Here is a 15,246-nt window from a genome sequence, read left to right on the forward strand (position 1 = left end):
TCAAGTCCAAACAAGAGGAAATTCCCATTTATAAGTTGCTAAAGCAAAACACTGCTCTCTGCTTTCAGTGAAGAAGTGGAGATAGAGCGAGAGAGAAGGAGAAGGGCCACTGCAGGATCTGGAGCAGTCACAGCTCGAAGGGATAGCTCCTGGTGGAGGCTCCCTGGGCATGCCATGAAGCTTGGCTCTATACTGACTCTGAAGAAAGAATATCGGTGTTGAACTGCCCAGAGCACTGGACTTTTCTTTAAAATCTCCCCTTCCGAATGATCAGTGTAATCTCTGCTTAGTTAGGGAGTTGTGAACTCTGTGCTGGAGTTCAGTGTCTGATACTTAGCTTAAAAATATCCATGGATTTTAATCTAAAAAGATGCTTCCCTAGAAACTGTGGATGTTAAATTATTCTGAGCAAGTAAAATAAAGAGGGTTTCTTTTATAATGAGCAGAACAGGGTATCTGGTCTCATATTAGTACAGTCGATAAGCGTGTAACATGGAACAAAAGTAAATCAAGGTTTTGTTATTCCAGTTGATTCCAGCTCTTATTTATAACAGAATATTTTGTTAAAATTTATTTTCCAAGGTAATTTGATTGATTTCAATCCACTATATTACAGACCCTCAGCTCGTAATTTTGCTTTTGGATCAGAAAAGGTATTGATTATTGTTGAAGAACAACTTCAGAGTTGAAATGTGCTTTGGAGAGGTAGATGCTGAATATCTGTATTTTTTTATTTACTTCACCCTTTTCTCTTGTGTTATCAATGTCAGTCAAAAGCAAAAAAAATCAGAACATGCCAAAGTTTAACAAAAATGCCAGAGTGAAGTAATTTCCCCACAGAAATTTTATAAGAGCAACAACTAGTCAAAACCTCCCTTTATTTCTGGGGGTAGATTTTTCTCTTTGTAACACCAGGCTGAATGAGATCAGTTCAGAAAAATAACACCATCTACATTCAGGAGAAAAAAAAATCCAAAACTGTTAGTGCTTCGGAATTGAATAACCGAATACTTGTTTGTATGTGCAGTCACCGAGATGAATCCCAACGTCGTGGTAATCTCTGTGTTAGCCATCCTAAGTATCCTTCTGATTGGACTGTTGCTCGTGACTCTTGTTGTACTGAGGAGAAAACATCTGCAGATGGCCAGGTAAGTCCAGATTTATGCTAATTCAAAAAATATCAGACAACAACAAACACAACATGGCAATAGTTGCAACTAAGGACGCTTGTGTGCAGGATACCTTCAAAATAGTTGTCTTGCTGCTGTTTAGGAGCAGCATGTCTTCTCCCTCTATCTACTTTCATTCTTGACCTGAGTAATAAGCCTCAACCTTTGTCTCATTTTGAACTTTGCAAGGTTAGATCTGTAAGAAGTGCGATCACTTATTACAAAAGGGTTGTGTCAGGATCCTGAAAGATAATAAGAGTCCAAGGCAACTGGGCATGAACAGGACATCAAGATGCTTTGCAAAGTCTTTCATATGGTTTGGAACAGATTTTCCATATCAACAAATAAGATGGTTTTTGCATCAGGTCCAGGATACAGCGTTTCAGAGGCCACGTAAGGCCTGAGCCCTGGCATCCCTGGGATGAGGGAGGATGTGCCCAGGGCCCCAGGAGTGTCTCGCTAGAGCATTTGCCAGTCTGACTTAAAATCCTGGTCTTCCAGTTGTCCACGTTCTGCACTCATATGGGCATCCTTCCTGTGGGAACTGCAGCATAAGAAAGAGCATACGGGCTCACCTAGATCTTGTCTTTTTGTGCAATCAGGATGCAGCCAAATATACAGAGACCCACAAATCCAGAAGTGACCTCAGGTCCTGCTGTTCACCTATAACATTAATGATCCCAATTTGTTATGTCATACAGATGAAGGGGAAAATTATCTTATAAGAGTAAACCTTTTTTTTACAGAACCTGGGGTTCCTTCAGCTATCTGCAGCAATCATTTGTACCTGAATATTGAAATTCAGTTTTCTTTTCCTGGTGGTCTTACCTGTAACAGTTCACTTTAATGCAGGTTATGTTATGGTCTGAGTGAACTGTGAAAGTTTCTCCAAACCTTTGATGTGTGGTTCATTTCCTGGTTTGGATGTATCCTGGAGTCTTCATCCTTTCATAATCTATGTAATGTATTTTATATTAATTTACTGTCTTGTGTCAAGAAAGGAAATGATTTCATGTGAAAAAGCATATGTGAAGAATCTTGCACCTAGCGGACACTGCATTTTGTGTGTCATATCTTGGCCATGTATTCCATGTAAGAGATGACCGCATCATGCATATTTTGCCAGCTGTCTCTTTCAGTGAACGTCATGTGGTTTGTTCCTTTTGCCTGTAACTGGCTCTGTGAAAATCCCAGCTAAATTAATTACCTTTTCTATTTAATTACTGTGTCGGCAGCACAAATATTTTTCTTTTTCTCTTCATCACTGTCTCTAGCCAAAGAAGATAAAAACTGCAGAAGGAAATTTAAAAAGTAAATCCAGTAAGAAGCTGCAAGTAATCGTTTACTTAAAACAAGGAATCAAAAATAGTCAAGTCAGTTTATAATTTCTAGCTGAAAATAATGGACCTGTGATAAACTCACCAGAATGTTATTCAGGAAATTCAGGTTTTTTCCACAATTATTTTGTGAACTCAAAATTACCATGATCCTATCAAATGCAGACAATTATACATCTTCTCCTTAGAGCTGGGACAGTAAATATTTAGTATAGGAAGGTAAACATTTACCATGTGTACAGAGGCCAGCAACTAGTGCTAGTGCCAGACTACAGAAAGCCCAAATCTGGACAGAAGATCTGTGATCTTTATTAGCAACTTCTCCTTTGTTTCACTCTTTTAAGGCATTATTAGGAAACCTGATCTCAGGTGGTGTTGAACATTTATTGGGTTTGGATAACTCTGTTAAAGGGTTTCAGTTACACCTGAGATTACATAGGTTACATAGATTGTCTCAGACTTAATCACAGATGTGAGTGTTCAGCACTTCTCCGCAACTCTGAGTTCTCCGTTAAATCAATGTCATTGCAAGCATTGTGAATCCAAAAATGGTAACTTTGCACCCAATGGTCTTCCTGAAACAGGGAGTGTGGGGCTGGAACCTTTGTCAATTTTGCATCTTTAGAGAGAGATGGAAAGCTTCCCTACAATTGGTAAGTGTTTGAAGCAAAGCTTTTAATTATGTTTTTCCACATCTCTGCTTTTTGGCAAATACTATCTTTAATCTTAAGTACTTATTTTTTATGCCATCCTGTCCCTTTTTAAGATAAAACTACTATAGCTGTTATTTTAGTATTTTATTTCTTTAATGTTGACTCAAGACTAAGTATTGTCACCTGATATTTTTAGTAGGGAGTGATGTATATACATGTCAACTAAGTTGCATAGATATGTTTTGGAAGGATATGGGGCTTTTTTCCTTTCTCTTGCAGACATATTTCCTGAAATAACATAAGTGTAGAAACTTGATCTATAAATCCATTAGCACTTCCATAGATATATATTTATATTGAGGAGTAAGCTTGCCCATAGATGACCAATTAGCAACTGTCTTCATGCAGTACCATCAATTAATTTTTTCTTATGTTGCAAGACAAGGACAAGACAACTCAAATATTTACTATAACTTGATGTTCAGTGCTGTTGAAAAGACTCAACACCCAACACCCCCTACTCCCATATTCTTGCTAGTCTAGAAAACTACCTACAAGAGTTGCAAGCACTGACTATGGACTCCAGACCATCACTGACACCATCAGCTGAAGAGAAGTATTTGAACAAAAAAGATCTGTAGCTTTTATAGAAGCAAAAGGGCTCTGAGAGCTACTTGACTGGCACCAGTGCGGTCATTTCCATTCCTATTTTAATAATCAAATAGGCACTAATGACCGACCCAAGGTTTACCATTTTGTTATTAGTAACGTCTGCAAAAATGTCCTATCTTTCAAGGCAATTCTGAACACAGATATTTAAAAGCATACTGTCAGATTCATTCCAGTATGTAGGAAGAAGCAAATACACACCTTGGGTTTACACCCGTGGTCAGCTTTGTTGTGAGCCAAGAAGTTGGGAAGAGGAGTCGGTGCGCAGGGAACTGCCAGCAAGGACAGGATTAAATGGATTGACACTGCATCACAACAAGCCCTTTGCTAATAAGCGTGCAAACCGAACTAACAGGCCCAGCAGATCTTGTCAATACCTCACTGTGTTGCTAATTAACTGGATATTAAACAAGCTTCACTTGCTTGGTTTAGCTTTAATAGCAGCCAGCTGTATGCAGTACAAACTAATCTCTCAGTTTCTCTTGCTTGGACTATATTAATGGCAAAGAAGGCAGAAGATCAAACAGTCACGTTAATTAAATATCCAAGCTTGAAACAAATGATTAAACTAGCAACAGATGTTATTAAAACCATAAAAGGCTTTTTTTATGGGAAGGAGAATTAATTAGTAAGTTTGGATGTGAAAGTGAAGATTCTTGTTGCTTAATTTAGTATATGTGTATGTATGTGTGTATATATGCATATATGTATACATACATAAATTATGTTATAAAAATATAAATTGGGGAAAATATTCCTGCTTAGTATCTCCATAAATTTTTGGTAACTGAAGGCAGTATGCCGATGTCTTACATTCCTGACTTCTCTGAGAGTTTGTGAAGATATCTTGTTTTGTGTGCCTCTGTTTAATGTCAAGACCAGATTCACTGTCCAACCAGTCAGCCAAATGGAAAATCTGGCCCTAAAGACAGGTAGAAGGATTAAGAAACCCATTTTGCTTGGGGTCATTCCAGGGATATAGTAAGGGAGCTATGGGCATATCCACTGATTCCAAAGGAAAGCTCAGTTCAGCAGTTCTCAGGATTTGAGCACTCTCTGCGTCATTTTCTCTTAATTAAATAAAATTGTTCAGTAGGTGAAAGACTATATAATTCCAGGAAAACAATATTGTATTTACTGAGAAATTACATATTTTTTTAAAGTTAAATGAAATCAGTTGTTTTAGATGTTGGATTTCCTAATCTGTGAACAATATAGGTAGGGTCTGTAAGCACGTTAGCCTGTGGAAATGCCTCATGATGATTTGATGATGAAGGACAACCCAGGCTTGAATAATTCCTTCTGCCTCTGTAGGCAAGAGGAAGTAAAAGCTTCACTTGGAATTTTCCAAAGGAAAAAGGAGTATTCCAGCCACATCATCACTTCTCTCTTCTAAGCCTAATGAAAACCTCTCTGTGGCACCAGCAATCTGCTTATGGAAAACCAGATTGCATCTTCAGTCCACTCCCATAGAAACTCCAACAACAGATAACCCTGAGGCCCTGATGCCACAGCAACTGTGGCATATGATTAACTAGAAAGAGCTCTCGCTTCTGGCTGACCCACACAATCCCTACCAACGCCTGGGGACGGTGCCCTGCAGAAACTGCGCTGCCCGTCTTCTCTTCAGCAGCAAAACTCGTTAAAGCATAACTTGGAGTTTCACTGCATGGGAAGAAGTTTTCCACCACTGGTTGGAAAATTAACATTAGAGATGATTACATTTGACATGACTTGCTTATCAGGCAAAACACAGTATCATAAGAGCCAAGAGTACTGAAAAATGAAATTTCACTTTGTGGTTCCTCTTTAGAACAGCTGTAGCAGGATGGTATTGCTTTTAGGACAGCACATTTTCTGATGGGGAAAAAAAGTGCTGAGGGTGTATTTGGCAAAAAACCCCTCCTACTGGGGCAATTTTTGTTTACGTTTCATGGGGTTTTCATATTTGAGAAGTACCCATAGCCGAGTCCACCAATAGGTGGAACAGGACTGAGTGGGTTTCCTGAATTAACGCATAACAGAATCTGGTAAACAGGCTGCAAATACAGAAATTTATAGTGATTTTGTACTGAAATTTCCTTTAGTCACAATGAAACCTGCTGTGAATAATTATTCGTAGAAACCACAGTTAGAAGAATTTAAAATAATGTTTTTCTGAAAACCTAGGAGAGAATTTAAAGCATTTAAAAATGGGTCTCTACAAAATGTTACGTGGAAGTTTTCAGATGTCTGACTCAATAGAGAGTATTAAGATATAGGTTTGATTTAAATTTATCTGTCACACAGATGTTCTGATAGCCACAAAATCACTTGCAGGAGCAAACGTCTGAGATTATTGTAGTTGTACATGCTAAAAAACCCCAGCGATATCTGTCCTGAAATATTTCAAAGCATCAGGAAATAAGACTTAGCACCACCTACGTAATGGCAATAAATGTGGCTGAAATTTTCAAACAGATTTTACTCTCTGAAAATCTGCCAGTTTATTGATTAACGTTGATTTAGAATAACAGGCCTGAATCAATACCGTAAAACACATTTCTTTTGATCATATGGAAATTTATGTTGGATAGCTGAAAATCCTGTATAGGGTGTCAGGTTGAGGACTGAAAATTCTATGGATGCTAATAATACTCTTATGAAGTAAATAAGAGGAAGCCTTTTTAAGTTTAGCTGGTTTTATAATAGAATTTGCTGATCTCCTGATTTCTGTTTGTCTTACTAACTCTCCTCACTTTTTCATCTTTATGTATGTTATTTATTAATGCTCACAGGCGTAGAAGTGTATTTGCTTTCCTAACTCTGCTACCCTCATGCCTTTGGACTGATTATCTTTTGGCATTTTATATTAATCCTTGGTAAGTGATTTACTTGTTTTTCCATATGCAATGTGTAAACAATGTTAATTTCTATTACATGAAAAATGTCTGATACCTTTGTTTTTAAATGGGTCAAAGCTTTTAAAGATATAATTTTCTTGTACTAGAACATGGATTGGAGAGGATGTGGGTATCAAAGTATTTGCTACCCTGCTTCATCTAGTTTGTCTGTTTATGCTCCAAACCAGTTTGATATTAAAAAGCTAATCTTATGGTGGTCATCATATTCATCTCATTGCGCTCTCTGCGATTTTTGCCACTTTGTTATAAGTCCTGGCTTCTTCTATACCAGTTATTCATCTGTTTGTTGTCTGGCATTGCCACCTGCTGCTGCTGCTGCTTTTCTGTTACTAAAATTGCTTGATTGTGCCCTACCTGTTTGGTGTGTGGTGTCAAATCCCTTAGGTTTCAAAGGTGTGGTTATGCTCTCCTGACATCAGTAAAAGTTTTGCTTTTGGAAACAACAGTTCACTGAGAGTCGATACGTACTCACAGTCCCAAGGTGTTAAATTGGGTCACCATGTACGCATCTTTGTATGCGTGTGTATTTAATAGTTTAGTCTGTAAAAAGGTGTAGTAAACAACTAACTGTTTTTTTCTGAAAATACCTAACCAACAAAGTCACAGGGTCCATTTAGAACCAGAACGGTTTTACAATACATATAACAAAAAAATCCAAAGATCTAAAAATGCTTAATCTATATAAAAGAAACTGATGGTCTTGAGTCCAAGGTATAGTGATTTACAAAACATGGTACCAAAATTAATATTTACTGTTGACTAAACATTTTCCCTGGTGTTAAAATATGGCACCAAAGCCCTGGCAGGCAGTCGTCAGCATCTTCAGTACAGGGATTTCTGAGACTGGTTTTCCTTGGGTCACATCAGTCTGTAGAAAAACTCATCTAAATTTTCAGTGGGCCCAGAAACGACCAGGTTTATGTAACTGAAGAAAGGTCCATTTCTTCTCCCATGAAAATAAAAGCGTGTTCTCCCCACACGCACAGAGCTGAAGAGCCTTCTGCATCTCTCCAAGTCTAATGTTCTATTGACTTGTAAATTGTCTGACGAAAACTCAACTATCAGAGCTGCAGTGACGGAGGGTCAGGCAAGCAGGTTATTATTGTGGAGGTCAGGATGATCTCTCTTAACTCTTTAATGGTCAAGAAGCCCAAGGTGGCCGCTGCCAATGGCACTGCTGCAAAAAGACTTGTAATCTTCTCTTGTCCCTTTGCCTTTTTTGTTTAATATGCATTAAGATGCATTAACTCACCTTTCCAGACTTGTGTCCTTCTTCAGAGGTTTCCTCTTCAGTCAAGCTACCTAGTTTAGTCTAGAAGACCAAATTTAAGGGAGCTGAGGCTGAATGAAATGAGATTATCCGTCTCTTTGTATTTTAATCTGTAGGGTAAATGGAAGGAACAGGTGGAAGAACCAGCCATTTTTTCAAATGTCTTTGCTTTGCACACAAGTTGGTTTAAAACATTTATGAGCATTCAGGAAACAGTTGCAATGCTAAGAAATGAGGGCCTCTTGAGACTATCAAAGCACAAGAAAATGTTGCTGAGAAATGGATGTCAATCATTTGGTTTATTGCCTCTTGAAGTATTCCTTGGAGAAGCATTCTTAGAAGCATTCCCATCATAAACAGCATTTAGAAATTTCTTTTCTTTTGAAATTAATTCCAATGTGCCCAACATTAAAAGGTTTACCACAATCACAGGGGACAGAAATGTGTTGAATAATTTACAGAAATTAATTTTAAGTTTTCATTGGAAAAAATCTTTGAAGTTGTAGAATAAATACTACTAGGCTATGTGTACAGTACACATAATGTACATATAGTATACAAATAGTATCTGTATAGATAATATGGTGGGCTAAAGAGGTTTATTGTATTTGCAAAGTAAAGCTCCACGTTAGTGTAAAGCTGGTGTTTGCTATAGCTGTTAGGTCTGCAGGCAAAGCTCTATATCTAAATGGAAATGTACCTTGACAAAATAGGAAAATTATACAGGTTGTGGCTGCTCCAAAAACTGAATAATTTTTAAAACTTCATTTTGAAATGAAGTTTTTTTATTATTATTTCACTTCTAAACTTATCAGGGTAGAGAAGTAAAAATATTCCACTTTTAAATATTTCTTTCTGTATATTTTCATTGTTTTGAAATTAAAGCTTCACCTTTAATTTACTAATTGAAGCTGTGACCCAAGTTATTTAGAAATCATTTTAATATAGTGAAATTAAAAATAACATCATTATAATGTGACGAATTAACAGATATTGTTGAATGCCTGGGAAGAAAAAAATGACACTACTAAAATCCTTTCTGAGTAAGAAAGAATCTATGTGTAGTCTGTGGCTGGTTTAACAGAGAGGATGAGTGTTTTCAGACCTCTAGCTAAATTATTCCAGGGTGACAACTTTGTGCATTTAACTTGATCGATTGCCTAACTTTTTTGTGGCGGCAACAAAATGAATACACCCCCGATCCAAAAAAACACATAGTGGTAGGTAGCATAGTCCAGTTCTGAAGCCCATATCTTAATGGGTTATACTGCTTAACACGCTCATAAGCTCGCTCACAACTGTCACTAGTGAATTATATCGCTTATAAATCATGTGAAGACAGTGTATTGCATGACTGGCATAATTATCTCTGGCTGTTAAAAGTCAATTAAAATTATCTAAGGTTTAAGCTTGACTCCTGCTGAAGTCAGTAGGGTATTTGCCACTGTCTTCATTGATCTTCATAAGCAGGTTATGAAACGGGTGAGAAATAGTGTTCAGGCCCTTTCTTTTTTTCTTCACCCTTGCTTGAATTTTCAAATTGTGGTCTTCTCCTTTTATCCAGCAGATGCTTCTCATTCCCAGTTGCTCTCTAGTGTTGGCACCTGGTTTCCCAGCCCACTAGAGCTGGAGCGGAGCAGCCCTGGGGACAGTGTGGTGCCCCATCCCATCCCTTGCAGCAGCACAGCCCCCTGCCGGGCTCGGGCCCTGGGGACTCAGCCCCAGCGCACCTGAAGCCAACGGCACTGTTGGGTCAGGATTTGTAAAGGCCCCATTGCTTGTGCTGGGCACAGGTTTTTCCTTTCACAGGCAGGTTGTTCTCAGAGCTGCAGAATGTAAAATGCATCCCATGGGTGTCAATTTAAAAATGTCCAAGATGCTGTCACCAATCTCATCCTGGGTATGATGGTGACCAGAAAACAATACGTTCTTAAATCAGTGCTAACTTTGAGTAAAGACTATGCAATAGTTTAATGAATGAAAAACACATCTTTCTTTTTTTTTTTTTTTAACAGGAGTAAAAATGGGTTAAAGAAGAGAAAGCTGACCAAGTATGTAACTTCTTTGATGCCTAAAAATATATATATCACCTTAGCCTAAACATGCACTATGGAATACATGATATAGTGATATCGCAGTTACAGATGTAGAAAACTTGTTGATAAACACATCCTGAGAGAGATATCTGAAGGCAGAAAACAAACAATAATTGGACAAAAGCAATTCTTCTCAGCAGATAGGTTGTGGTAAAACAGCTCCTTACTGATGGAGAATTAGTCATTGGGGAAATGATCAATTATCCAACTTAGTGATTCCAACAACGCTTATCCTTAGTTAAAAATGACAAATGGTGAAAAACTGGGATGCATTTGTTTCTAGTGATGTTTCCCTCTTGATATGAGGCTCTCATTATGGTTGTTGCTAGAACATTAGATCATTAATGCTAACGTGTAAACAGGAGTAATTAAGCAGTGATAAGACAGATTCCTTTGGGCATATTGCCTCAAAGTAAATTAAAAGATTACTGTGTACATGCTTCAGTAGCTTGTAAATTAGAGCATGATAATTAGGTGAGGGAAGTTGTTTACCTGTGTTTCGTTATTCAGAGTGTTAGTCTAATTATTTCTCTGTTGTGTTGCGAGACGGTGCCTGTACTAATAGACAGACTCTTGTCTGGTGACATGGTGTGTAGAATGATGGGAGTCGCTAAATCAAGGCTGCTGTATACCTGCTGAAGCTCTCTGCGTGGTTTTGTATAGTTATATGCCATTTTTTTTAGACACCATCTGGGAGGAGAATTTGACCTCTAATGACAAATGTGTGTAGTTCTCAAAGCCAGCAGAGAAGCAGTCACAGCAGTGGCATCCAAAATGCTGGTTTAGGTGACTTTTTTCAGTGGGCCTTCTAGCAAAAATCAAAACCTAAATAAGAAATCGTTTTTCCTGCATGAGCAAAGCTCAGATGAGTTTTAAAAGTCTCTGCCAGATGTGAAAATGCCTGTAAGCAACACTTCACATGGCACAAGAGGCAACTCAAATGAAGCAGCCAGCTGCGCTGGCACCAGAAACAGGCTGGTGGAACGGTACTGGGAGTGGGTCTGTGACAGCATGCTGGATCACCACTTACCGCAGTGCCACCTGTGCCTTGGGGGTGTACCCACCTGCAAAAGCAGTTCAGGGGCCAGGGAATCGTAGGAAGGGTGCATGGGCCACTCCCCTTGCCTCAGGCCAGTGGTTTCCCTCAGGCAGGACAACTCCAGCCCCCCCAAACCAGGGCGCTTATGATCATCAGCACCAGCAGCTGCAGCACTGAGCTCACCCAGAGGGGTCGGCGCTCTCAGCTGTTCTGGTGCTTTTTTTTGGTATGATGCAGGTAATGAGCAGTGTGCCCACCATTTGGTGGCACTGAACCACAAGAATTTTTTTTCCTCTTTATTGTTGCTTTCTAGCATTAACAGTTGCAAATACATATTCATGACTTGATAGTATTCTGGGGGAAATTAGAAATAAAATGTACTGAAAACGTTGTTATTAATTTCTGTGTGTTTTTCTTTTAAAGCCCCGTCCAGTTGGATGATTTTGATGGATACATCAAGGATATGGCCAAAGATTCAGATTATAAATTTTCTCTGCAATTTGAGGTATATCTGTGGGGATTCTGTCCTCTCCTAGCTGCCATCAGCTTTTTCCAGATGTTAGATTTGCGTGGTGTGTTCCTGTGCTCTCTGTTGTTTAATGTGTGCTGTTGCTAGGCGGGTCAGCTTCACTTCCAGTTCTGCAGCATTTGAAAGTGGACCTTGGTGGTGTTGAAGAGTGCATTTAGTAAGCTGATTGGAGTGGCTCATCACATTTGGTCCAAGATAATTGTGAGGCCAACACATTTCCTTTAGGACAAGTTGGCAGCCTGAATAGAATTCAGGATTTTAATGTCTTTATTTATTTAGTGCCCTTAATTTGAAGGGAAGCACTGGAATGAGAAAGTAATGTCAGAAATCTCTTTAAGAGCAAGGAGGTCTCTCTAAGACCAGTTCAGGCACATTCTCTTAATTACCCAGAATTTAAAGTCAGTTTAGTAGCATAAAAATAAAAAGCTCCTGTCCTAGGGCTAACTCCCAAAGATTTAAACGTGAAAAGGGAGTGGGGAGGACTGTCAGGGTGTTACCACCATTTTGGGTGGCTGACAAGTTCCCTTCCTGCCAGTGACAAGTCCTCGATGCGTCCTATATTAGATGTAGCTACTGAAGTTGATGAAGCTACTGAAGATCTTCCAAGCATTCCCTGGTATCAAGTTAAAAAGCCACTTGAGGACTTGAAGAAAACACTTTAAGTGGGGTGGATGACCACTGCAGAAATAACTTCTCAACCCCCTAGTCTGACACCATTAATGGCTAATTAAGTGCAGGTAGAGAGGAGCAGTCTGCAGTCACAGCCTGGGATGGCAGCAGTGCGTTGGCAGCATCTCTAGCTGTTTGGAGCCAGACTCAGAGGCATCAGATAAGGAAAGTCAGTGTAACCCTGCTGTCAGTTTACAACATGATTTATGAACATTTTCAGTCTGGTACCTGCCACAAATAATCACTTCACAAAGAATTATTTTTTGAGTGTTTGTGAGTTTGACCTTGGTGTCTTTCTTTCCGTTACCCTAGGAGTTAAAACTGATTGGGCTTGACATACCCCACTTTGCTGCTGATCTTCCCATGAATCGCTGTAAAAATCGCTACACAAATATCCTGCCATGTAAGTACAATACATCCAGGCTCCTGCTAGTCCCTCGAGAGGGGATGAAGAGTTTTAATAAGAGAACTGGAGAATCAGGACATTTTTTGAGTGACAAAAGCCTGTTCTAAAACTTGCCCTTAGAGAGAACCAGGCAATAGATGGGCTTTGTTAGCTTTGAAGAGACGTAGCTTTCTGGGGATGTTTATCAAGACAGGAGTTTGGAGATGTGAAACACAAGGTCATTTCTACTACTGAGTAGTGTTACTATATTTCTCTTATGATTTTAATGAAACCTCGGGGAGCCCAAAGGGATGGCAGTTGGAGACTGTATTTTGCAGAACAGTAATGATAGTGCATCCCTGTAGTATTTACTGAAGCAGACATCGCTCTCTGTTAGTAAATGTGAGCATTTTCTGGTTTTTTTTAATAGATTTTTTTCCAGGTTTTATAAGATTAATTTTAATTTTGCCTAGTTGGAGAAGAATTCATTGTTTGAGAGACAATTCTTTTTTTTTTCTTTTACAGATGATTTTAGTCGTGTCCGGTTAGTTTCAATGAATGAAGAAGAGGGATCTGACTACATTAATGCCAACTACATCCCTGTGAGTACAGGGACTCGGTCAGTGTAAAGAACAGGGTCCTGCACAGGAGTTAGAGAGTGTCACCTCCAAATAGCACAACATCTTCAGGAAGCTCAGTCAGATTCTCAGCATCTCCTTCAACTTCCAGTATTTTGCCTACAGTGAACCATGCTTTTCAGCAGCCACCCAAAAGAAAAAAAGAAAAGGGAGCAGAGAGGGACGATTATTGGCAAATTTTGCCGCAGTAACACTGGGTGAGCTGTGAAACTTCGTGAAACTTAGGTTGGACTCGTAGGGAAGTGGTGAGGAAATGTTAAGTGGTTCAGTGGCTTTTTAAGACCGCTAGGAAAAACATAAACTTTTAAATAAGAAACTTTTCTAGGTTTCTACAGCACATGGAAAAAGGACAGATGCTCCACAACTGACAAAATGCACACAGCCCAGATGGTGCGTGGAGAGAGCTTCTGCTTTCTGCCTCGTCTCCCGTGCTCCCGGTGTGCCTCCCTCTGCCTGGCATGGAGCAGCCGTTCACCAGGGAGTAGCACTCAGAGTTTTAGGATAATTAATGTATACACAGAGCTGCAGTCAGTCTGAAGCTGGGGGTGGGCTAAAACCTTGTCAGCTCTTTCCAGTCTCGCCTTAGCTTGTGCAATCACTTAGGCTTATCCCTGCCACTGCCACAAAGGCTTGCCCCTCTGTTATCCCCCCTTGCTGTGGCTTGGTGTAAAGCTGTGTTAGGGAGAGCAAGGTCCACGGGGTCACTCTGGATGGACGGCTGGACCGCTCATTTAGAAAAACACCTTTCACTTGGGCACCACAGTCAGATGAGCATTTCTGCACCCTTGCCGTGAACAGAAGACAGAGCCAGTCCCAGCTGTGCTGGAGAGAGCTGAATCGGCGTTATGGAAAAGGGAGGAGCCCTCAGATGAGTCAGCGAAACCACTTCTTTGTCACTGTGGCACTGCCCGTGCACGTACTGCTGAGCATGTTGCCTCTTCTTAGTTTCTATGTGTCAAGAGCATGAACCTAAATGCTCAAGCTGCAAGTGCCTGAGCTTGCAGCAAATCACGAAAGACAAATGCTCCAGCATTCAAAAGCACCATTCACAACCCAAGAAACTTTTATGACAAACTTCTATGACATGGGATTATGGATAATAGGATTTTATGTAGCAGTCCTTTTTGGATTGCTCAGTTCTGCTTTTTATAGTTTACATCTCTTTAGTTGTACTTACAGCGTAATGCTGGCCATAGAAACTGGGACAGACGTGTCATCTTAATGCTTGGCTTTTCTTGACAGTTGCTTCTCCGCTGAGTACCTGCCTCCTAACACAGATACTCGTGGTGATCTGTGTCTCTGTGATCATCAAGATTTGACACTTAGGTCAGGCATAGCCCATGCAGAAAAACAAACAGCAAATTCTGTCTAGTGCGAAAACTCAGCTTGAGCTGACTTTTAGAGATGTCTGAGGAGGTCATTTATGGAAAGTGCTCCCAAATCACAAATAGTTTTACAATCCACATACTGTAGTGGCACAGGAATCGCCCAGTTTACATGGGATCATGCTGTGTGTTGGATGCGTCTTTTGCTCTTATTAGGAATATCAAATAACTTTCCAAATGTGGTTTTGCTTGTACATTCTCAGCAAATATGGTTGTAGCAGATGCCAAAATGGACATTCTGGCCAATCTGTGGATCTGTTATTATAGTCTTTATATAATGGTCTTTTGGTTTTGGAGAGGGGAAGGAGTCTTTGGACATGGATAGGAGAAGGAATACATGGATATAAAGCATCTGATCTTCAACAAAACATAGCAATGATAATCTGCTAAGGGCATTGGCTCAGCATATTCTCTATTATTTTAAGCAGACTTCTAATTAATATTTTACTAATACATGTTCTTATGAAAAACACATGCAAATAATACTGTTCATTGCTACCTTTC

General features: G+C 39.5%; 1 protein-coding gene across 2 annotated transcripts in view; it reads left to right on the forward strand.

The window, feature by feature from the left end:
• The window catches only part of PTPRO (protein tyrosine phosphatase receptor type O), a 155,311-nt gene that overhangs the window by 127,540 nt on the left and 12,525 nt on the right, over positions 1 to 15,246 (forward strand). Inside the window, exons 15-21 of one of the 2 annotated variants that reach the window (XM_056340267.1) lie at positions 1,028 to 1,148; positions 3,091 to 3,159; positions 6,606 to 6,689; positions 10,017 to 10,052; positions 11,560 to 11,641; positions 12,647 to 12,737; positions 13,245 to 13,321. In XM_056340267.1, the coding sequence (XP_056196242.1) occupies positions 1,028 to 1,148; positions 3,091 to 3,159; positions 6,606 to 6,689; positions 10,017 to 10,052; positions 11,560 to 11,641; positions 12,647 to 12,737; positions 13,245 to 13,321 (560 nt within the window). The remainder of the gene's footprint in view (positions 1 to 1,027; positions 1,149 to 3,090; positions 3,160 to 6,605; positions 6,690 to 10,016; positions 10,053 to 11,559; positions 11,642 to 12,646; positions 12,738 to 13,244; positions 13,322 to 15,246) is intronic. The other variant, XM_056340268.1, reaches the window with a different exon arrangement.

The sequence above is a fragment of the Falco biarmicus genome, chromosome 5, assembly GCF_023638135.1.
Source record: "Falco biarmicus isolate bFalBia1 chromosome 5, bFalBia1.pri, whole genome shotgun sequence".
Lineage (NCBI taxonomy): Eukaryota > Metazoa > Chordata > Aves > Falconiformes > Falconidae > Falco > Falco biarmicus.